Below are 25,523 nucleotides of genomic sequence, written 5' to 3' on the forward strand. Positions count from 1 at the left end.
TACCCCTCCAAACTAAGTAGCTGCTGATTGTGTGTTTTTCTGTAGACACCGTGATTTCACACACAAGGGAATGAGGAAGTGTAGGAGGGCTCCTCCACTCCACCCACTCTTTAACATCTCACAGGCAATGAATCCCAGTAGCAGAGCTTCCGTGCCATCTGCCAGAGTGGCACATCCCTCACCCCACTCAGGGCTTGGAATGCCTGCAAGGGTGCGGGAGGCCACAGGGGTGGCTGGGTTTGCGAAGAGCTGAGAGATCCCCAGCTGGCTATTCCCACCCTACTCTCGGTGGTGCTCGATCTGTGTGCCTCCACTTGTGGAGTCCCAGTCAGCTAGTGCCGTGACCAGTGATGAGAGAGCTCAACCTTTGCCCATGTGAACATGTTTACCCATGACCTATGCCCAGCTGTGAATCTGAAGTTGGACCTAACTAAACCAGTCCAAGGCAGCGTAAAACGACTCAGTGGCAATATACTCCTACGGTACATTCTGCTTACACACTTCCATTATTGGCTTTTTTGAAGAACCCAAATCTTTCAAACATGTAGTTGGGCACCTTTACACACTGTTGTTTCCAAGTATACATTGTTTGCAGCTCAATGAGGTAGTTCATTTAGTTCATTTATTGGAACTAAAATAGCCTCCCTTACTGAATGCAAGCCCCGCTGTGTCTGCCTCAGTGGGAGACCAATTGTCATTTTATTATGAGTGATTATCATTAAACTCTGCCACTTATAAATTTGATGAATAGCATGTTTATAATTTTAAAGGCAACAGTTATTTTCAGAGGCATGACATAATTCTGGTAAAGGACTTTTTGGCTTAAGGTTATTGGTTAATAAAAGTAGGGATGCATAACTCATTGCTCACAATGGCATTATGTCCTTTTTTCAATAAAATATTTCCATCATGTTTAAATGCACAATAAACATTTTATCCGGTGGACATCTCACGTCTGCTTAATGGAATAGGAACCAGGATGACCTCTGGCCTAATAAGCTGATGTAGCGTGGATACAGATATGTACTTTCAAAAGAAAAGGTTGAATATTAATTTCACATGATCCTCAAGGACTCATTGCAGCTTATATGAAATATGCTTTCAAGATATTTTAATACAAGCTAAAGAAAAATAACTAAATGGTGAGCCAATTAATCATCAAAAAAGTAAGGATGTTAAGTAAAAGATTAATTTTGCCTTAAAGTGTTTAAGTCTCTGATGGGTGTGTTCTCATATACAGTACCACTGAGAATCAGCAACACAATAACGTTTAGTTTTATTCTTTTAATTACTTCTTGACATTAAAAAAATATTAAAAAATGCAGTTAGGCTTGTTGCTCACATGATTGTTTTCTCCACTTTTGAATGCCAACAGCACAAAACATTGAATGTAACTTAACAAAGAAATTGAAAATATTTTAAAATATTAGATAATGTGAGATATGTTTGTTTAAAGTTTACTACCGATATAGAAGAAATTAGAATATCAATGCACAGACATTCATGAATAAATAAGACTGCTCATTGTCATGACACTTTGTCATTTTTTTTATTTTGTCACATAAGTCAGGTGAGACCAAAGTCTCATTTTCAATGACAACCTGGAGACCTAATTATACATCAGGAGTAATTTGCACAGAGTGTCTTGTTTAAGGGTGTGTGACAGCAGCATCCAGTCTAGGACTTGGGTTTAATGAAAATAATTCTGTTTTTTATACTATTTGTTTTGTAAAAAGTGGCACCTTTTCACTCTTGTGAAGAAAAACAATTGCTTTGAATATTTTTCACCCTTGCAGAACGGCAATATTACTCATTGTTTCTAGTCACTTTGTGTTTTTACATAAATTCAAAATGCTTCCTTTTCATTCAGTACATACAGTAAAATCTTATACCATACTGTATATCTCAATTTTACTAAATCTGAAGATTTACAGTAGCACCTTGCCTCCAAATGCTTTTTTATTATATTAAATAAAATCTTGTCATCTGAGATATTTTGTCCCCTGTATTTGCAGTAAGGCTGAGCTCATACATAATACATTGGCTGTAAGCAGACAGAGCGAACTGTGGCTGGGGATTGCGATTCAAATCTGTCATGTAGAAATGTCTAGCCTGCATTAGCATATTGAACACATGACTAGGCAGTCTGCCATTAGTCTTCTCACAGTCTGGGTTTTGCACATAATGAGAATTCCACAATCTAATTAATGTGCATAGTCTCTGCAAATACTGACCTGACAGCACTGGCACTATGATGACCAGAGAGGAACTGTAGTATTCAATTGAACATGGTTGTGTCCACAATTCGTAGTCATTAAAGAGTCACAGTTTCATAACAGGAAAATTAGACCCTTAATTGCTGTTCTTAGCAAAATGTTGATGTGTACCATAGAACCAATTTTATTTTTACCCATCCTGCACTGGTAATTGTTGAGACTGAGGTCAGTCGTAATGAAGAAATTCTTCAGCGAAAGGTCTTTCACACTAAATCAGGTGTGATTTGCCGTTCCATATAGTATGTATTTGGATTCTTATTGTTGTGACTCTTTCATACAAACTGTACAGTGTATAAAGCTCTTATACTTTATACACTGTACAGTCCCTCAAAAAATGTTAATACAATTTCACTTATTACAGGTTTTTGCTTTGCTTGCAAAAAATATAATGATCTCCTCTTATATATACACTTTCGCTTACATGTAATTTACCTTGAATGGAAATGTTACCATATAAATAAAAGCTTATGATGGTTCTAATTAATCAAAACTAGATTATTTTTAAATATGAATTTTTAAAATAAATAGGTTGCACACTGGAAGAATCTACATGCCCACTTTAATCCACAAGACTTTCCTTAATTACTTAAAGCTCATGCATTGATTAATTCACCACAACCATGGTGGCTTTCATAAGGAATGACCTGACTAAAGGTTTCACCATTATGATTTAGACATTGAATTTAGGAAATTATTTTGTTTGCACTTGCCTCAGTTTGTGAGATTATACTGTAAGGTAATACCTTTTTCTAAAATTCACCTTTTACCTCTTTATTAATATCAGTCAACTTGGAAATAACGTTTCAAACAATAAAAATAACCTTAACCCCAAAGAGCAAGAGATCAGTGGGGAGAGGTGTGTACTCATGGGTGAAAGGTAAATGCTATGTGCTGTTGTCTTACGGAAGTGTCTGTCTGCGTGCAGGCTGCTCTTGTGGGAGGAACAACGATGATAATCGGCCATGTCTTACCAGACAAAGACACTTCTCTGCTGGAGGCGTACGACAAATGCCGAGCCCTTGCTGACCCCAAGGCCTGCTGTGACTATGCACTTCACATGGGGGTCACTTGGTGGAGCCCGAAGGTACATCGACTCTATGTTGCTTCATCCATTCCTGGAAATAGGCTAAATTGCTTCTTTCAATGTCATTCTTTCTTTTTTGAGTAGCTGGATTTCTACTATTCATATCAGCACTCAAAAGTCACTTTCACAGCATTTTATCCTGCTATCCAGGACACATCTGACTTTTTTTCTTTGTTTAATGAGAGATCCAGTTCTGGCAATACATGGCAATAACATGGTGATTTTAATCAGAAAAGTTTTTCTCTTTTTATGTGCAATTCAAACAAGCTTTACTTTCCCAGTTGTGAACAGTTTTTAGATCTATATATTCTATTTGTAATTCTCAAATTATTCCAACTTTACTCGCTACTGACTTTTAGTAGGAGTCCCATTTTATGTCCTATAAATACAAGACTCACAGAGATTGGTATCAGCAGGTGTGTAGATACAAGAAAAAAATACCCTGAATGTTGTCTGTACTATAGAAGAAAAAAAGAAGAAGCTGTAGAAGTAAAAAGTATATGTAACTTGTAAAATAATTAAATAATAATCTTCTTAGAACAGAAAAGAATTAGTGATATTTTCAATGTTATCTTTGTTAGGTTGCTGTGATAATTATTTAATTTAACTGCAATTATAAAATACTGAATTGATAGTGTAGTAGCTACAGTATGTTTTGTAAAATTCCTTTACAGTATGTTAATAGAAACAGCCAGCTGTCAATCTTCATGCTGGGACAACGTACCAACAGTACTATTTAGAATCCTTACACTGTACAGTTAGCCAACAGATTTTGTTCAATGCCAACTGACTGAGCAAAAATAAACAAGCAAAATTAAGAGAACAGATTGAATACATGGTAGTTAAAATAAGTATTGGCAGTTTAAGTGGGGTGTGTATCGATTCTTTTTAGCTAAGCGTAAGAGATGTGTTCACATAGTGGAATTCCAATTGACATTTTTGGTGAATCTGTGCTCAAATAACTTAAAAACTCATAATGTGCTATTTTGAGATTAACAAGTTGAAGAATAAATATTAAAAATGCCATTAACTCCATTTGAAAGCCCCAATTGAACATTTGAAAGTTGAGTTTTGTGTTTTGAAAAGAAAATTAAATCAAATCTTCCCTAATTTCAGCTCCTTTACTAGATGTTATGCATGTTATTTATAATGTGCTTCCTCAAAGTGACATTATTACTTTAATTTACTTTATTAATAATACGTTATTGTCTACAAACCTGTTTACTGCCATGACTGAAGCCCTGCCTGTTCCTCAGGTGAGGTCTGAAATGGAGACGCTGGTGAGAGACAAGGGAGTGAACTCATTCCAGATGTTCATGACATACAAAGACCTGTACATGCTGAGAGACAGTGAACTGTACCAGGTCTTTTATACCTGCAAGGACATCGGTGCTGTGGCACGTGTCCATGCCGAAAATGGAGAGCTTGTGGCTGAGGTGAGATTTTGTGTTATATACATTACTGCACAAGCTAATGCGATTACTGGACCTGGTCAAGTAGGAACTAAAATCACAATCAACAAAACTGTCACCCCTATCACTTGAAATAGAAATCTCAGGTGGGTGTATAAATACCTTTGTTTTGAGTGGATGGTGAAAATAGTTCTTATGCTGTATACTGTACACTGCACTAACATTTTAAACAAGGAAAGGGGGAATGTTGTTTGAATCAAATTCCTATTCATTACAGGGATTATCTTTTTGCAAGAGTAAAGTCCTGTGGCTGTAATACCACTGATGCCCCAATATGTACACTGCACTAACATTTTAAACAAGGAAAAGGGGGAATGTTGTTTGAATCAAATTCCTATTCATTACAGGGATTATCTATTTGCAAGAGTAAAGTCCTGTGGCTGTAATACCACTGATGCCCCAATATTGTTTTCTAATTTTAAACATTTTTTATATTGAGTATCAAAAATGTTACTACTAAACTTGAACGATGAACATACAGTACTTGAACAATGTACTGCAGTGCCCCAGTCGGGTAGTCATCAGTCACAGGTGGAGTTTGGAGTGACTAGACAGTCCTGCCCACCTCAGTTTACCATTCATTCTGCACAGCTGTGGCTCCCTGACTAACGTGAATCATAGTGGTCTACCCAGAACCTTGATTCATCACTACTGACAGCTTCACTTCACTATTGGAGAATCCACCTGAGGTGGCTTGGTCCACCCTTCACCAACCAGTGGCACACAAGCGTTACTGCTTGATAAGTGGGATGTATTGGTTCCTTACTATGTGTTTTCTTTTTTGATGTTCACTGGGCATTCAACAGGCTCACCAGAAAAACCATATGATTGACTGCCCTGCATAATCAAGATGTTAATCTGGCCTGCTCCTTTCTTTTGATTGCATTGTGCTGTCTTTCTAGTCTCCTTATACTGTATGTACATTCCAGTGCTTTGGTTTAAAAAAACAAGTGTGAAACTGGCTGTGCTTTCTTTGGCAGCCAACACAGATAATAGAATCACTTCACAAGATAAATAGATGGGCAAAATTAAAAATGAATTAATAAATACAGTAACCTTTTTCAGCCATTTTCCAAATTGACTTCAGAAGTTGCCTTCTCCAAATGTTGTAGAACCAATCAAAGTCACTCTCCCATAATTACAAAGAACAATTCCTTAAGTAACTTCTGCTTTGAATGTTCCAGCACTACTGTGTGGAATGTGTTAGTTCACAACATTGGGAGGCTTATGTAGATTGATTGATTGATTGATTGATTGACTTTATGAAGTTTTGATGTGCCCAATGGCTTTATTCTTCTGGCCAGAACAATAGGCTGATACAGACTGATTAACAAGCACTGAAAAATCAGGTCAGCACTCCCTTGTGGATACAAATGACGCACCAGAGAAAGGAAACAATGTCACATTCATTTTACAGTGGAGAAAATGTTATTTATGTTATTATTAATACAAGCTAAAAATAAAAACAAAACAGGCCCTCAGCTGAGAGTAAAAATGTTCAAAATAAATACCTTTTGGTCTAAAATCAACAATACAGGCATGCAAAGGCCAGCATGAGCCACTTTTAAAAATTAAAAATCAGTGTCAGATTCTTCAGAGAATTAATAATTACAGTATAAGAAGAATAGAGCCATGACTAGAGATGGAAGTGTAAGTGGCATGAATATGCTGGTGAATGTTCTATCATGAACTCAAAGTCCTTTTATCAATCATGTCCCCCCAAAAAACCATGAAGGGCTCATTATAAATTTGGTTGAATACTGAGACATATACAGGAGCGACAACAAACAGGCAGCAACAACATAACACTGATTTCAAATCTGTTGTTTCTCTCTCTTTTCATGTAACCTATTCTTTGCTGTGAATCCAATGTCTCCATGCGGTAATAATAGATAACTTGAGTTGTGTCTGTTTGCAGTGCATTGATCAAACAATATATGATGCACAAAGAACAAGAGTTGAAACACAAATGCCCATATACAGACTGTGGCATGCTTACGTATATAATTTTTCTCCGAAATGCATTTGACATCATAGAACTCTAATAAAATTGCCCTTGAAGATACAATTGCTTTAGTTTCTTACAAAAGGACATTGTCCAGGCATTGGTGTCAGTTGGGCAGATGAAATGTGTCATACTTACCCTACACTTCTTAGCTTTTTATCTCCACCTATTTCCCTTCTACTTATGTGTAACATCACCCTGCTCCTTCTGATAAGTCAAAGACTTTTCTGTTTGCTTAACTGAATAAGGGCTGTGCAAATATGGTATCACCCCTAAATCCTATGAATGTGATCAGTGTTCTCTTAACACAGTTCTTTGCTGGAGACTAGAAAGTGGATTAGTGGGGAATTAGGTGAGAGCTAAGATGTACTTACAGCTCTGCTAGACTTACAGATGTCCCTTTCTTAAACTTTCTTAAATGGTCATGTACTGTATGTGGAGGAACAAGAAATGTTCCATGGAGCCTTTTTCAGGTGTTACTTTGAATTAGTAATTGGAGAAATCATAATGTTTGAAGTGACGTTATTAAAACAGTATCTAGAATACAAACTAATGGAATAGGGTTCATACAGTAAGGCATATCTTTCTTTAAATACCCCCTTGATGCTAAACATTGATTTTTTTTTCTTTACAAAAGAAATCAGGTGTTTTCATTAAAGATCAGTTGCGCAGCAACTCTAGCCCCTGAAGCTCCACCTTGTGGATGTTATCGGATATATTAAATTAAAATAGTATTTCCAACTTTGTTTTTGTACCTTACTGGTAATTCTAAGGTAAGGTAACTCTAAGATTTATTTAATATGTCTCAAGCATTTTAGGTTTAATGAAACTTGATGTTGTCAGAATGTACGCATTGAAATATGCAATATGCATGTTTTCCTTATCATTTAGATCTATGAATCTCAGTGTCATAACAGACAAGTGCATAAAATCTCAGAGATTGTTTACATTTTAAATTTAATCACATCACGTTTTTCAAAATAGCTTTTGAGAAGTTGGTGCCAGGTTCTGCTCTGTAGGAAATGAAGGGTCTGTGTCTTACAGGGGGCCAAAGAGGCGCTGGACCTGGGCATCAGCGGGCCTGAGGGCATCGAGATCAGCAGACCTGAGGAGGTGAGCAGGCAGGCGGGTCCACCTGTGCCCACTGAATTATCCCCAAGCTCACGGAAACCTACAGGGGGATGTGCAAGGCAGTTGTTGGCTCCATGGGAAAATTCGTTCATTCTTGTGTGAAGGCACTGGAGTGAAAGTATAGAACGTAAAGGGATTAATCAATTGCTGCTTCTGGAGTTTGCACTGTTTCATCTACACTTGAGTGACTCTCAGGGGCCGATTTTGCTCCCAGAAGATAAGAATAAAAATGCTTTCAAAGCTGTTCTTCTATCCTTCCAAGACATATTTCTGCAAATGTTAATATGAGCTGCTAAGATATTTTAATTGCCAGTGTTTAGTGTTTTGTTCTTTGTGTTGTAATGCATGGGAGTATGTCCGAAAATTATGTTGTTTTTACTATTTGCTGAGCAGACAGTTGATGAAGTATTTGTATAGTTTTCCATTAGGTGTAGACATACTGTACAGGAATATGGACCTGTACAATGCAATTCAGTAAATGGCTCTCAGGGGTAGTGGTAGTCTTTAGGAGCTTTGGAATCTCTTCAATTTCCATACTGTACCTAAGTACTAAATTCAATAAAGAAGGGCACTCTTGCCTTTCAGTACCCATTTTTAGGATATACAGTATAAATGAAATACATGGATTATTTAAAAGAAATGTGAAACACATGTCAATGCAATTAGTAAACCCTAATGCAGGATTCCCTAATTACATGCATTTGATATTTCATATAACCAAACACTTAAGATTAATATCATAATGTATTAATTGCAGAAAGACAGTGCAGTTTAGCTATTACTATGTTGCTTAATCTCATTGCCCTGACTTGTTAAGTCCATTTATATTTATGTTATTATATATTATATTTATATTCCTTTTATAACAGACTCCTTATTTGTTTGCACACAGCACCATGAAACTGTACTGTACCTGCATCAGCAGTCACAATCATTAGAATCATTGTGTCATGATGGTATCAGAGTGTCAGAAAGTTTTTTTATGGGTTTTGGAGCTAAATATTTGATGAGATTAAGGCCGCCGTGTCTAGGTGTTGTGATGATGTCTTGTATGCTGCTTTATTTGTTGAGCACTTGCCCGTAGAGCCTGAAAACTATGTGAGCTTTGGTGTGTAATAGAAAAGGACTATAGTCACTATAGGGAAACACAGTTTAAAGGTTTTCCTTTAAAAATCCTTCTTTCTCAATTTTTGCAACTTTTGTTTTCCACCAACAGCTAGAGGCAGAGGCCACTCATCGTGCCATTACCATTGCTAACAGAGTAAGTACTGCATTCATAATATACTGCAGTGTGAGTGTTTGAGTCCCTATCTGTTCCTGTGGTGGGCTTTTTTTAAAAGACGTATACTGTAAATATATATATCAACTGGAACTGGTTTATTTCTGGGAAAGATTAAATAAAGTCAGAAATTATCTCCTTAAACAGACTATAGGAAAGCAAATCCAAATTTCCAAGAGGTATGATTTCTTATCATCTGAGTTAAAAGCATTAAAAATGTCTAATAAAATGGTTTGTTTACAGTAAATCTTTAGAACAATCATTTTTTGTATTTATCACCTTTCAGACACTTCCTATTCTCTAGCTGCTTTATTCATTGAATAGTAACTTCATTGCTAATTTTAATATTTAGAAGGCACAGCACAGGTTGTTCATTTTTGTTGAAAACAAGTTCAATCCTTCTATGAAAGTGGTACTGGTGTTCCAGGAATGACTGTAAAGCAGAGAAATCAAGAAAATATACAGAATATTGCCTAAATAAAGAAAATTCGGCAAAGTCTGAAATAATGCTCAGTTTAAGAAATAGGGTTTCTAGACTGAAATGTTCATTGGTGACTGATGAAACGTACAGACAGTGGTAGTTGTCAGCAAGTTATTAGTATGAGTCTCATATGAGTGATTATCTGTAGTAAGTTCTAACAACAAATTAATGACTAGTTAATTTGTTGTTAGGACTTACTGCTGTGGGTTAGAATATAGTCATACAATCCCAACAGTAACAGATACAATACAGAGATGCTCACAGCGAAGCACAAACTTTTATTGCAGCTGCACTCCTCCTTTATTGTTATTATTCTTAGCACCACTGAAGATTACGTTTTTTGGGGGATCCCAGTTATTTCGAGCACACTGTATAAAATTCCTAACAATCTGAAAGGTTGGTTTGGCAGTAAAGCTGCCTTTTTGGTAGAGCCTTTCTGATTGTACAGATTTAGTAGAAAGACTTGCCTTTATTCTCACATTCCTCCGGGCTGATTTACTGTTTAAATAAAAGATCACAATGGAGAGTGGTGCTGTTCTTCACAATGGCTGGAAAGCCGACTGCTGAATCTGTTTCGTGCCAGGTTCAGGGGTCTGTCATTTTGTGATGAGAAGCAAAAAGTGAGTTCTACTTTCTGCAGGACTGTAGAATAAATAGCATGTCTGTAGTGACTGCATCGGATTTTTGAAAGTAGGCACCTGTGATTTCATTGAGTCTGACATTGATGTATTATAGAGGAGTATCTCCATGACTCGAAATACAATAAGATAAGGAAAAGGCAAATGTGTGTCCCAGTCATCTTTTTTTGAGACATTTTCTTCAGACTTCTAGTGAGGATTTTCAACTACAGTACAACACTAACTCAACTCGAAGCAAGAGCTGCCCAGTGCTCCTGTACAGACTGATCTGGTAAAAAAAAAAAGAATAAGATGAGTATTAAAATTAAATAAAGATAATTAAATTAAAAGCTCATTCTTATCCATAAAGTCTTAACATTTGTGTTTATTTAAATATTCACAAATAAAAGTGGGATTAACAGGAGACACGTATAGGGGTAGCAGTTAATTTTTTTGTACAGCCCTGACGAACGGTATTTAGATTGCTTTGTTAAAATATATACAAGACAAGTTATTCACAGTTTATGCTACATTTGTACCAATTGCCAACTAAATAGGTTAAATAGGTTAGAGCAGCAGTGGTACAGAATTTAAAAATAACTCAGGTTTCAGGTTTCAGCTTATCAGAAGTGATAAATTCATAACACACTAGTTTGTGAACTTATCCTTCAGTTAATTTATGACATGTGCGTATAGTACCTGAATTTGATTTTTTTTTTTTAAACAATCACAGTGTGGTGGCACAGTGGTTAGCATTGCTGCCTTGCAGTGCTGGGGCCCTGAGTTCAATTCCTTAGGTACTATCTGTGTGTTGTTTGTATGGTGTCCCCATTTTTGTGTGGGTTTCCTTCAGGTGCTCCAGTCCCACCCACCCCCCCACAGTCCAAATACATATAGATACATAAGCGGCTTCTGGGAACACCGGCCTTGTGCCGGGACAGGCTCTGCCTCCCCTGCAACCCTGTTTTGGATAAAGTGGTAAGAAAATGGATGGATGGGGAAAAATCATCACTTTAGATGTAAGATACTTGAACTTGAAGATAAAGTGAACTGTGAAACTCACTTGTCTTCATTTTTTATCACCTCCTAAGGCTCATTGTCCCATCTATCTGGTCAATGTGTCCAGCATGTCTGCAGGGGATGTCGTAGCCACTGCGAAGATGCAGGGTAAGCTTCATCCTCAGTCACTTGCACCTCTCCTCTTCTTCACTGGCTTAATGGCAGAATTTCTCTCCGTCTCTTTCACAGTCAGTAACAGAACACCAGTTAGCACACATCAGCCCACAGTATATCTATTGCCAAAGAGTGTAATATGCAAGCATACTGTATACTGTAAGATTTCACAGAGGTTAGAAACACAAAACATATTTCTCTTTAATGCTCTACTGGAGACTACTATTGCAGTAATTTAAAAAATGTACAGGAGAATTCATGCTAAAGATAGCAGTGTCCTGCCAAGGTAATTTGTCAGGTCTGCAGAACCGACCACTTTCCAACGTGAAGCTGGTCTTCGTCTGTGTACCCAGATCATAACCTTCCCTTTTGTTTTTCTGAAGCACAAGCAGCATTGCGTTTGAGCTGCCATTACAATCTTTTAATCATTGAAACCACACAGGCCCTGCTAGTACTGTACTGTAGTACTGTGCCCGCAGGGAGATGGGAATACTTTCAAATTACCTGGGGGAATAAGATCACTGTAACAGCCTCATTTTACACGGCAAGACCTCGTACACAGTCTCTAGGATTAAATGACGGATTGCTTGAATGGACATAAAACCTTTCTGCCAACATAATGTAGGGAAACTTCTCTGGATAGGATCCATCAGGATAACAAAACTTCAGAACAGTAACAGTATGTACTAATTCTGTTTTTCTTTACGTGGATTTCTAGAAAGATGGATATTGTATGTTATTTACATAATATCTAACAGTAAGTTGATCATATTATGTCTAGGAATATCTTCTAATGTTGCATTAAATAACCATCATGTAACATTGGGCTAAACAGTAGCATCATGTGCATGATATTGTGTGTATTGATCACTGTTCTCCCTGTCGGACCAGGCAAGGTAGTCCATGCGGAGACGACCGTAGCTCACGCCGTCTTGAATGGACTGCACTACTACCACCAGGACTGGTCGCACGCTGCTGCCTATGTTACTGTGCCTCCCCTCCGACTGGACCCCAACACTCCCAACTACCTGATGAGCCTGCTGGGAAAGTACGCAGGCCTACTCTCTGTTCCCTCAGGGACCACAGCTCCCATGTCAGGCCTAGGAGTGGAAAAGCTCAGCTGAGCTCAGAGTGCCACCCGGAGTTTAGTCTGTTAAAGCCTTGATATAACTGTCCTTCATTGATGAGCTGTCACTATTCCGAAATTTCCTTTAAAATGTATGACTTTTGTGTCTAATTTAAATAATTTAGCAGTCACTTCAGGTTTACTTCCAATGCATCCATAGCTACTGTATGTTTTTTTTTATATTCCCGATTTTTCTTGTGCTTGCAGTGACACTATCAATGTTGTGGCCTCAGACCACCGTCCTTTCACGACCAAGCAAAAGGCAATGGGCAAGGAGGACTTCACTAAAATTCCCCATGGTGTCAGTGGTGTCCAGGACCGGATGAGTGTCATCTGGGAGAGAGGAGTTGTACGTAATACATTCTGTAGTCATTATGAAACATACGGTATACTGAAACTATAAGGTTCGGCTCAGGAGTTGAAGTATGACCTATCTCTCACAGGCTCCCCATTGCAAGTAAACCTGACTTTAGAAGAGACTCCCAGGGGAAATTGAAGAGTCCTTAATGCAGTAGCACTTAAAAAATATCTTGAATTGTTCCTATAAAAACTGTGTGTGTGTTTGCTGCCTAAAAACTTGCTATAACCAGACATTGAGTACAAAACTCTTTGTGTTTGTGACTACTGCTGTATATGAACTAAGACCTTTGTACTCTATATAAAATAGTTAAGAATTCCTGACAAGAAATGTTGCAAAATGCATTTACGAAGCCTGAAGTATTATGGGGATAAACCCCATGTTGGTTCTGCAAGAAATCTGCAGAACTCCTTCAGAAATTGCACTGGGATAGCTGGCTTTTTTTCTGAGGGGAGAATTTATAAATTCCTCTTGGAAACCTGGAACATTTAGACAACGTAATACTCATGAACAGATAAGTAATCCTGAATCTGATTTGTTGGGAAAAGTAGAGGATTTCTGAAGGAGTCTTTTTTTTTAGAATTATGTGAGTTTTGTTCATTTTCATATACCAGAATGCCGTTGTCCCTGTTTTCTCTCACAGGACAGCGATCATATCATCACTCACCTTAGCTCTCCATTTCCCTGAAATTACAACAGTTTTGTACAAAATTGATGGACCCAACTCTTGTATGTACTGTATTAACTGAAACGTCACACTAAATCCCGCTTCAGTCCTTTACATTTAAGAATGTAAAGAAGGTTTAACAAAGAGTGAAATTTTATTAACCTTCAGATGTCTTCATTTGGGATTATTTGCAGATAGTGAAGAACGTTACTTGTTCTTTACTAATGTTGCAGGCTGCACTCCTGATCTGCATCGTCCACTTTTGTACTATTTTTTCAAATCCCTTCAGGTTGGAGGGAAGATGGATGAGAACCGTTTTGTAGCGGTAACAAGTTCCAATGCTGCCAAGATCTACAACCTATATCCGAGGAAGGGCCGGATCATCCCAGGGGCTGACGCAGATGTGGTGGTGTGGGATCCGGATGCCACACGGTAGGAAGCTCTCAGCTGTTCAGATGGAGAGCTTAGAAATCAAGGTCACAAAACTGCTATAAAATAACTTCAATTTTTTATGCTTCAGAGCTGACAGAACATGAACTAGTACTGAAATATGCAAACTTTCAAAATGAGGTACAATATATTTTTGTTTATCAATACAAAACATCAGTTGCTTAACACGTGTAATGTAGTAAAGCCCAAATGCCTTGTGTACTTATCAGTGATGTGAGTTTGTTTCTTACTGTGTTTTTGTGCACTGCTGAGCTGATTATCCGGTATCCCACTAAATCCTGCAAAGTTCTGCATTGCTCTTTGCAGTTTTTAAGAGTTATGATGTTGTTAATCACCCGATTCTTGTCCACAAAAAAATCTGTACTGCTCCAGATCGTAATGCTACAAGTGTGTTTCACTAAATAGGTTAACAAAACCTCTCAGGGAAGATATTACCCTGGCAGGTTTGAATCTGAATGCTGAAACTCCACCATCTGCTTCGTCTTGTAACACCAACAATCAGTTTAAGGAGAGCTGACCTTTCGAGATCGCACAGAAACTAAGTGCTCCTTTCATAATGGTTATAGAAGGACTTGGACTTGTCAAAAAAGTCCTGGGTTTAAGTGCAATACTGAAGCGCCAGCCAACAGCTGCACCTCATCTAACAACCACTGATTTAAATGTCTTTTAACATATACAGTTTCAACCATAAACATTTTGCAGATAGTTCACATTATAAACCTGATATTCTTGTTAGAAACTGGTGTGAAATGTACAGCTCAGAAACCACAGCTACAGGAACGTCTGTTTAGCTATGCGAACATGTGAAGTTTGGTATATTTAACTCCTCAATTGTACCACCTTCTGGTATAAAAGACAAATAGCAAGAAGAATAAAAGGTTGCATATCAGTAAGTCATTCTGTCTGTCCTGCTGGCTTTGTCACTCCCCTTTTTGGATCCCTTGTCAGCTAAACACTTTAAGTATAATCTGCCAGCAGATGGCACTGTTGTTACAAAATGGGTTGAAAACAATTCCATTTCAGTTCAAGATGCTTTATTGGCATGACCAATGAGTAAAATCAGTCTTGATCTACAGATCTACAAAATCTACAGACATTTACAATAAAGACACATCATTAGACTCCTATATAACTCCTACTATAAACCTACAGTAGGTTAATGCAAGGCTCAACTCTTCTATTTATGATCCATTTGCAAAGAAAGGAAAAAGACGTTTAGTCACTGACATCATCATCTCTTCAGAATAAAGAAAAAATACCAGCAGTGAAAAGAAATAGAAATATATCAATTTAAATACCTTTATAGTGAAATACTGTAGATCTGAGTCAGATCTGACTATTTCATAGCTTCCATAGTATTAGAAAGTACTAATAAATCCAGGGGCAGGCAAACCGGGTCCCCAGGTGACTTGTGTGTTTCTGGGTATCATTCCATCTCAGAATTTAACATAAGAAGTCATAAGAATTTGGATAAGAAGTCAAATCAGCTGTTTTCCATGTCTTTATCAGGAGTTAAATGAAAGGTGCCTTTAAAATCTGTGGCAGTTTGGCACTCAGGAACCTGGGTTGTCAATCCCTAGACTACAGAAACTTCAAACTCTGCTTTGCAAGTATTGAGTCAATTTTCAAAGCCCAAGACAGCTGTGTTGCCCTTATTGGAGCTTACAAGTATGACACAGTGGTAGTTTGCCCCCAAAAAGGATTCTAGCAGTTTTTATATGACACTTTTCAGAATTACATTGCTTTCAAGAGAAAGCATGAGCTGCATGAGTTAAGTTCCCATGATTCACTCCCACTACTGCTTGCTCTTTGAAGCTCCAAAGGCCTTCCCTGTTAGATAAACAGGTGTGTGGATATACTCGGTCACAGAAAGGACATTGCAATGACTTGATCTTAACCTTGAAGTCAACCCCACTACTTACGTTGACTTTATCTGCTGTATGAAACGTCCTAATTAGAGCCAAGATCATCCGTGAGGCATTTTCCTGCTGTGATCACAAGCCGCACATCTCGATTTCCTTTGTCCAGGACTATCTCGGTGAGCACTCAGGTGCAAGGAGGAGACATCAACCTGTACGAGAACATGCGCTGCCACGGAGTTCCACTGGTCACCATCAGCCGCGGCAGGGTGGTCTGTGAGAACGGTGCGTTCATGTGCGCCGAGGGAACTGGCAAGTTCTACCCACTGAGGACCTTCCCCGACTTCCTGTACAAGAAAATGGTGCAGAGGGACAAGGTAAGAGACTCGGTCACAGTGTGGTCTTGATCAAATCAGTTCAATGGAAGGTCCCTGAAGAAGCTGGGGTAGAGCTGACTGATCTATATCCTAGATTCTTTAACTGGTTGCAGAAGTGACTTTAGTGCCTCAATACACTCTAAATATATTTGAGTTCAAATACTGTATATGTTATTAACAATGGAGGCAAGGAGACCCTAATGGATAGTTAAAGGTGACTGGGATTTTAAACATGAGGATAATGGGCTGCTTTAGACTTGTAAACTCAACACGTTAGAGAATCTATGGGAATCCTTATAGTATGTCACAGCCTGAGAGCAACATCAAAACCTTCTGCTCTCCGTTAAGTCATTCACAGTTGTAAGAACAAAGCAGTCCCAAGAATGGCTGCTGATGGCCAGAATTAATGTCAGCCGAGAGGAGTACAGCAATCACTTACTCTTGGAAATACAATTAAGGGGGATTTAGCCAGGTTTCACTGAATGATAAGATGTATAGTGTGCTGCTTTAATCTCCCTCTGAATATGCTGAAAAATAGTCACACAAGTAAAAAATTTTCCATTGTGAAATCCCTGAGATGGCGATCAGTTTGTGTATTTAAGGGGAACTGCAACGCTATTTTTATATTTGATAGTTAGAAAGACATGGAATTGATGAGTGCATTTCAAACTACAATAGAAAATAAAATGTACACAGTGATGTGTAAAATTTCCAAGTATGCACAGCACTGTATTGCCATCATTGTCTGCGATTCAGAACGATGTAATAAAACGTCCAATGACTTGAAGCAGCCTTATAACACTGTAAAAAAGCAGGTTTGCAGATACATCTCTTTTAGTCCAATAGAAATATTGCTCTCGGCTTCAAGATGGTTTTGCTGACAAATGCTACTTACTTGTTAACTCTGCATGCAGATTACGTTGGAACATTTCTGCGGTGAAATGTCTGTTGCTCAACCTCTACTTCTTCGCTTGTATATCACAGTACATTATTCACTACAGTGACTAGTGAGCAAGAAGGGCCGCATCATGGTGCAAATTGTGGGAACTTTAACTCTTGCCTGTGGCGAGACCAGGGCTTTGTGACAACAATGCCACCCATACAGAACTTTCACAAAGTTCACAATTTTGTACTTAATTCCAGATGTGTAAAATTTTTCTGTACTGTTCATTTCAAAGAATTGATTTTGTTGCCGAGATGTAATTACCGGTCTGAGAAATTGGGACTTCAGTTCCTCTTTAATTTACGATGACATTGAATTATCATTTTTCAGCCTTCTTTTTAATTTGATTAACCAGACACCTTTGGTGAGGGCAGGTTTTTCATCTGTCTTCTAAATCTAAGTGCAGAATTTCAATCATAATTGTTTGCTAAATGGAAGATGTTAATTATCACTTGAGACTGTTAAATTATTTAAATTATATATTGCTATATAAAAAAAATAATGAATATTTGAATATTTTGTATTTGCAGGATTTCTTCATTTTAGATGTATTATTTGGCAATTACCCATAATATTTTTGGTGGTTGCCTTTTTGTGTTCATTCATAAAAAATCCTACTTGCACTGACAAATTTGCAAGACATCAGTACTGAGGATCAACTATTGTGACCACATGATTAGAGGAATCCTTCTGACAAGAAAATTAAACACCAATGTAATGTTGATGAGTTTACACTTGATATATACTGATGGAAAAAAGAAAAGCAACACCTCCTCCTCCACACTCTGGCCCTCCTGTCTGGGTGGAACAGGCTGAAGAGTGTCTCATCCATGAAGAGGACCTGAAGCCACTGCTGACGAGTCCATCCCAGCATCTGTCTGGCTCAAGCCAGTCAGGTGTGACGTCTAGGAGGTGTGAGCAGAGAGCCTGTGACAGGTCGCCTTGCTCTTAGGCTCTTAGGTTTCAGCAGCAGTAAGGGTGGCAGATCTGAAATGATTTCTCAGATGGACCAGTCTGATGTGTCGGTCCTGCTCTGGTGTGGTCACTCGAGGGCAACCGGATCTTGGATGGTCATCTGTCCTGCCGGTCTGCTGAAACCTTCTCTGTAGTAGAGACACAGTGGAGCAGCTTACTCCATAGTGTCTGGCAACACTGGCACATGACATGCCTGCCTGCAGCACGCCAGTGGCCCTCTCCCTTGCTTCTGGTGACATTCAAGGCATTATGGAATGCACAGAATATTGACTAAATGTGGCCTTTTTCTTGCAGTGACCTAACGTTTGAATTAAGGCCTTTTTAAAGGTGACCAGATCAGGCTTTGTTTCACCTGGACCTCATTGGGTAAAAGTGCACCTAACGAGCTTTTGTGTGATTGTAATGTGCAATGCCTGACTGCACAAGCTGTATTGCTGATCAGGAAGCTTTTGTGAAAGTACATAAGCTATAACTAGTAGTCTCATTCCAGAAAATGTTGTCTTTCTTTTTTCCATCAGTATATATGGGAATGTGAGCCTTGAAATGACATGGCTTGTCTTACAAAATCTTTCTATTATTGTAAGTATTATAAATTGCCACAGACACTTCAGACATGAAGTGTCAAAGTTTAGTGTGAATCAACATCCTGATCTGATGATCTGGAACAGTGGCAGTTTCAAATCTTCTGAATACATCGATTTCACAGGATTACCGCAAAGGTACTTACCCCCTTAGTTTCCAAAATCATTTAAGGCTTGTGTGTTTTTTTAAAATGTGCCGTTTGAAAATTTCCTTGAATTTTTAAATTTAGCAACAAAAAAGATCCTTGCCTGCTACGTAGGTAATTAGTAAAATAATAATTGCATAATTGTGATGTGAACTTTGTCTATGATCAGCTCGGCTCTTATAGAGCTGATTAAATTTCCCATTGGCCCTTACCAATCATGTCCTCCTAATAATCCCCATCTATGAATTGGCTTCATCACTCTGCTCTCCTCCCCATTGATAGCTGATGTGTGGTGAGCGTTCTGGCGCACTATGGCTGCCGTCGCATCATCTAGGTGGATGCTGCACATTGGTGGTGGGGGAGGGGAGTCCCCATTACCTGTAAAGCGCTTTGAGTGGAGTGTCCAGAAAAGCTATATAAGTGTAAGCAATTTTTATTAATTATTATTAGAGCTCCATCTGTATACAGCAGGTGATGGCAGCTGTTGCATGTCGCTGTGTTTTGCGCACGTCTCTAGAGACTGATCTGGTGTGACCCTCTGGAGATGAGACCATGTTTGCTGTCTGGCTCTCATCTGCAATCTGCAATCTCATCTGCATCTGACTGACTGTTATTTGTGTCCTATGTCAGCGCCAGGTCCTGAAAGGAGTGGACCGCACTCCCTACGTGGGTGATGTAGCGGTGGTCCACAACTCGGGGAAGAAGGAGATGGGACCACCCGATGCTGACACCCCCACCAGGCCAACCACACGACATGGAGGCATGAGGGACCTGCATGAATCTAGCTTCAGTCTGTCTGGTAATCCCACTGTAGCCAGCAGCCATATCACCCTGCAACTCACAATTGGCAGCCCATTGAAGCTAAGCAGGTGTGAGCCTGGTCAGTACCTGGATGGGTGACCTCCTGGGAAAAACTAAGGTTGCTGCTGGAAGAGGTGTTAGTGGGGCCAGCAGGGGGTGCTCACCCTGTGGCCCATGTGGGTCCTAATGCCCCAGTATTACTGACGAGGAGACTTTGCTGTAAAAAGGCGCCGTCCTTTGAATGAGACATAAAAACAAGGTACTGTCTCTCTGTGTTCAATAAAAATCCCAGGGTGCTTTTCAAAAAGAGTAGGGGTGTAACCCAGGCATCCTGGCCAAATTTCCCAAATTTGAGTGTTCTGGCACACTATGGCTGCTGTCGCATCATCCAGGTGGATGCTGCACAATGGTGGTGGTGGAGGGGAGTCCCCATTACCTGGAAAGCGCTTTGATTGGAGTGTCCATATCACCCTGGGAGTGTCCAGAAAAGCGCTATATAAGTGTAAACAATTATTATTATTATTATTATTATTATTATTATTGCTCATTGATAGAGGGAGCTCTCAGCCATTTCACACTGTCTTTTCTCCAGGGGCCATGATGAACTGGCAAAGAGCAGCAAGTGACACTTCAATAGATGAAAATATATCAAAACATATCCATGTACTTCCAGGATGTACACCCAACCGAGAAATCAAATTTGAACATTGACAGCTATATTGCAGAGGTCTTAAATTTTGTATTTTAAAATTTGAAGACTAAAAGAATAATTGGGATTTACTGATATACCTCAAATAGATTTAATATTATTCTGTTGTTCTTCTCTAATTAAATTTTATGTGGTGGCCGAATTATTTTGTGTTCTAAAATACAAATATCAAGACTTTCTCAGTATGAGTTGCATTTTTATGTACAACTTTATGTACATCTATAGCGATATTAATGAATTTGCTTTTTTTCTCATTTGAAATTAAAAATTAAAAGTAAATGCCAAATGTGAGAGAAAGTGTAGATGTTGAAGTGCAAGAAAATATGTTATTAATAATGTTATTTAATAAAATGTTAAAATTGTCTATGAGCAATATCTAACTACAAAATAGCTGTAATAGTTTTGTCCAATTATTTCTTGTTTGCCAGGAGCCCAAGTTGATGATCATGTTCCAAAGAGATCTTCAGCCAGAATTTTGGCTCCCCCTGGTGGCAGATCCAGTGGCATTTGGTAACCATGGGAACATCCATCTCAGGACCAAACACAGCAACGGTTGAACATCATCACTCCTGGGCCACAACACTGAAATCAGCTTCAGAAAATTAAAGATGAACCAAGAATACTGCACTGATTTTGATACCAGAGGTGCTTAAAATATCTCCAACACCACACTTTACTTAGAAAAGGAAAACATAGTAAAATTGAAAAGAGCACTTTTTTTATTTGTGGAAAAAAGAATAGTTGCTTAGGTACTGATGCAAAACATTGTGTATTTGGACGTTTGCCTGCTGATAGTGTATGTGAACAAATATGGATTGGTAAAATTACAAATTTGTTTTGTCATTTCAGAATGTTTTGGTTTGTATTTTAGCAGGTTTTAAGCAAGGAATCTTTTTTAAAAGAAGGTTGGAGAAAAAGGCAAATGAAGTAAATTCTGCTTATCTTTTCTTTCAAAAAGCTTGGCACTAAGTTAAGAAAAAATCTCAAAGCCAGAATGATAAACCCAGTTCAGAGTCCGGAGTTTGGTTTGGGTGCTATAGTACATATGTGTTGACTGGGGTATTTAACACTGCTAGAAATGGAAAATAAATACATAGTTCTATAGACGTAGAATAGTCTTGATACAATGTGCTTTTTGTCATGGTGTCTTCTTGTTGCTCCAGTTGCCTCAAATAGGACTTAAAAAAGGGGAAAATCCAAGCTCAATTCATATCATAAACATGCAATGGAAATGTCAGCCAAGAAAACACAGATGCAACATTTCTGTATGATGAACTCCTTTGAACTTCTTGTTACAGTGTCAGTGGTAATCAGCAGTGCACAACTCCCTGTTCCTGTCCTTTAACATGATCTATCACATCCTGTAGTGATGTAAAATACCAGTGGTGCACTGGTGTAATACAAGTAGCACTTATTGCCCTTCGAAATCTCTTTGATATTTTTAGCATTATTTTGGCAATGAAATAGATTTCTGTCAGGACAGTAACGTGTTTAAAAATGAGCAGATATGAGCAAGGTTAAAATGTATCCTGTACTGTTGCTTATTCAGTGTGAAATCCAGAGTGAGTGTCTTTAATCACAGCTTCTCTGGTGGGAATTTCAGACATGGTGTGGTATACATTTTAACAAAGTACGCTGCTTGGCAAATTAGTTGTATTTTTACAAAGAGAAATACGGCCTCCTCAGTCTAAACCACATGCTTTCTGCAACAGTTAGGAACAGTGAGCATTCCTCTTTTTATCATGTCTGTTGAGGTCAGAAAACTGTCCATGTTATAAGCCAGAAGAACACAGAATGAACAAAAACAAATAGTGGGTTCATTTTGGAATGAACTGCAAATGCAGTTACCAGACTTTTTTAAAAGAAATATAGTCTGATTTTGTATTAAGTGTAGTCCAAAGAATATAAGCAATTAAGATATGTTTTCAATGGAAATTCTGAACCTGTTTCACCCTTTTTAGTGATTGTTTTATCCAAAGTGGTTTTGTTTAATTCTTGTCATTTATATTTGCTGCTTTTGTGGAAGTGACATAAATCTATACTTTTTCACGAACATTAAAAATTTTATCCTCTGGGTATCTGAGAGATGTTTCTCAAAAGAAATCACGTTTTTACTTCTAGTAAGAAATTTACGATAAGCCTTAAAAAGCCCTAGTACAATTTCATGAATCATAGAAAAAGTACAATAAAATGCTCCTAAAATGTGCTGAAGCATAGAATATGAAGGATGAATAAGAGAATGAAAAAGAAAAAAAAGAGTGATAAGTAATTATACTAACTACTGTATATGTTCTCCACAGTAAACCTCATAGAATAAGCATGGTAAACCCCACAAACTGTAAAGCTGTATTAAAAAGAAACAACAAACTACTGTAGGTAAATGCTTTTTTACCACTTTTGTCTTTGGCAGTGGAGTTACACATGAATGCAATATTGAAAAATAAATGAGACAGCATAAATGTCTTCTTATTCTTCCTCTTCCTCTAGGCATAAGCTTAGATGTGCTTCCTAATAATTAGATGGGAAATTAAATGGGTACTGCAGTTTCCAACAATGCAGAACTCATGTTTAGATGTGGAAAACTTTTTTTACTCCTGGATTTGTTGTCAGGGGTAAGAAAGTGTTAAAACAACTTAATTTATCTGCATCCCTTAAATGTGAATCTGTGAATAATTTGATTGATTTTACCACAGATACATCAGTATTCCTTAGGTGTAAGACTAATGGAGAAAAGCCCAGCTTTAAGTGACAGGGCTCCATAATATTTTTTTTAACAAATACATTGTAGATATATCTGTTACTCTCTTAAATTTCAAGGTGTTTGTATTATTTGCACTTTTTTTACTATTACCTGGGAAATAAGTCTTTGTGTTTCGTTTGTATAAGTGTTGTAAATCAGAGTATCAGAGGAGAATGCTCAGACTTAAGGATCATGCTCTGAAAGATGAACAAAACTCAAAAAGCATCCAAATTCCAATTTTAATTTTTACATTTTTAAGGACTGTGCTACACTTTTCTATCTCTGGAAAAATGCTTGTTACAGTATATACAGTAAACATTACTCATATAATAACAAAATAAATTCAATTGGAACTTGGAATCTTCAGAATTTTGTAAACTATGAAATCATCAAAATATAAGAAGACACTCCAAGTGTAAACAAAGTGGTTTGTCAATGTGTGGGTAAAATGACAAAGGAGGCTCAGTCTGTTGTTATGAGTCAGAAAGGGGCAGAATCTTCTTTACTGTGTTTCAGTGAACATACTATTGTGTCACTCAAAACAAAACTGACCTAGAACATGTCAAGATACCATGCTGCACTCTCTGTTTTTGAACAATGAATCAAACATTTTTAAATTAGTCCCAGTCACTGTTCAGATGATTATACAGGGAGAGTGCAAGTGTACACTCTGAGTACTACAGCTACTGTAACTCCTTCTACTTTATAAATGACACTAAACAACTGAATAGGTTCCAAAATTGACAAAAATGTGTACTTGAATGTGAGCAATTTAATACTAATGTAACATCACAGCTACACTACTCTGAAATGCATACATAAATATATGACAGTGTGGTTTGATAGCTGTCAGCTACAGTATGTTTTCATATCTCTACCAGTACAACTTGTAGCCACTTAAGTCTGTCTTGTCAATGACAAATATTGGTATGGTTCATATTGTGTGTTCAGTACAGGGGATACTTTCTTCACTGTTCAAATGAGGCCTAATTACACTCTGTGCATTTGTCATGCATTAGTATTTAAACATCAAAGACGCAAATTCACATTCACATAGATACCACAACTTCTCTCACTGTTTACACTTAAAAATCTGATTGTGAAGTTGTTTTTCTGAAGTAATAGTTTTAAGGGACTTGTCAGTGTCTCCCAATAAACTGCAGTATCCTTTGGGAGAAAGGCTGCAGTATTTTAATCTGCTTTTAATGTAAGCTACTGGAAAACACTTTCGAGGAAGGATTGCAGTTATTTTGCAGATTGAAAATACTTTTTCACAAAATGTTCTTTTCTAAAGAACCCACTTAGGATTTTCAGAAATATTTGTCAGACAGCTCTTTTGCTTTGAATGTTTCAAGGTTGTACATGTTGCAAAACTGTTCTCTAAGCTGGGTGGTTACTGCAAAGTATTAATGGTGATTTAAACTGCATGGTTCAAGGAAACTGATGGTTTCATTGATAATTTTGTTTTCTTATTTATGACATTTTTGGAAGGAATAATTTAAAAAAATAAAGAAGAACATGAAATAAGTATTGCTTTGAAAATGTTTACGTTTGTTAATTAAGAGATGTAGCTCATGAATTGATCTGTAGCCATTGTTCTTATCACCATTGTCACAATAGCAGATAGAAAGCAAATGCATGAGCATTGAAACTTCTGTGTTAAAATTTGGTGCTGAAGGGTTTTTCTGTTCATTCGTTCATTTTTTATTTTTAAAAAGGCACTTTGTGAAAAAAGTTTGTGATTGTATGTATCTGTAGAGACTTGTGTTGAAAGGTGAACTTAAACAAATGGTTTGTTTGTTATCACATGAATGAGTGCTAAATAAAGCCACATAGGATTCTCAAAGATGACCCATTGCTTTTGTTCGTCTCAACAACAAAAAAGGTGGTAAATGCCAAACTCCAAAGCAGTCTTGCTCTGACTAGAGTGCAATTTTAAATGACTGTAATATTGAAATTGATGTATTCTGTGGTAAAGAATACTTCTTCGTTGTGCAGATGCTGTAAAACTACATGGGTAAATTCAGAGATCAAATCGTTTTATGAGGAAAGTTACAAATGCACAATATGATTTTCAGAATCCATATTAGGAATTGAAAGTAATGAGTTTTATAAGAGATGTATAAAATGATTTTTTTCAAACTCATCTTCCATTTACTGTAATTCATTCTAAATGTCAATGTCAAAAGACATTGACAGTTCTTTGGGGGCACCATGGTGGTGCAGTGGTTAGCATTGCTGCAACACAGCACTGGGCCTCTGGGTTCAATTCC

At 37.7% G+C, this 25,523-nt stretch overlaps 1 protein-coding gene across 2 annotated transcripts in view; it reads left to right on the plus strand.

Annotated features, from left to right (window-relative positions):
- LOC102683088 (dihydropyrimidinase-related protein 5) overlaps positions 1 to 25,096 on the plus strand; it is a 69,368-nt gene extending 44,272 nt beyond the window's left edge. Inside the window, exons 3-13 of one of the 2 annotated variants that reach the window (XM_015349141.2) lie at positions 3,202 to 3,360; positions 4,617 to 4,796; positions 7,882 to 7,950; positions 9,185 to 9,229; positions 11,437 to 11,512; positions 12,410 to 12,566; positions 12,852 to 12,993; positions 13,959 to 14,101; positions 16,148 to 16,355; positions 19,631 to 19,760; positions 20,939 to 25,096. In XM_015349141.2, coding sequence (XP_015204627.1) covers positions 3,202 to 3,360; positions 4,617 to 4,796; positions 7,882 to 7,950; positions 9,185 to 9,229; positions 11,437 to 11,512; positions 12,410 to 12,566; positions 12,852 to 12,993; positions 13,959 to 14,101; positions 16,148 to 16,355; positions 19,631 to 19,760; positions 20,939 to 21,024 — 1,395 coding nt within the window. In that variant the 3' untranslated portion in view covers positions 21,025 to 25,096. Of the gene's footprint in view, positions 1 to 3,201; positions 3,361 to 4,616; positions 4,797 to 7,881; positions 7,951 to 9,184; positions 9,230 to 11,436; positions 11,513 to 12,409; positions 12,567 to 12,851; positions 12,994 to 13,958; positions 14,102 to 16,147; positions 16,356 to 19,630; positions 19,800 to 20,938 lie in introns of both variants that reach the window. The other variant, XM_006625852.3, reaches the window with a different exon arrangement.
- The last annotated feature ends 427 nt before the right edge of the window (positions 25,097 to 25,523 follow it).

Source organism: Lepisosteus oculatus, chromosome 2 (assembly GCF_040954835.1).
Source record: "Lepisosteus oculatus isolate fLepOcu1 chromosome 2, fLepOcu1.hap2, whole genome shotgun sequence".
Classification (NCBI taxonomy): domain Eukaryota; kingdom Metazoa; phylum Chordata; class Actinopteri; order Semionotiformes; family Lepisosteidae; genus Lepisosteus; species Lepisosteus oculatus.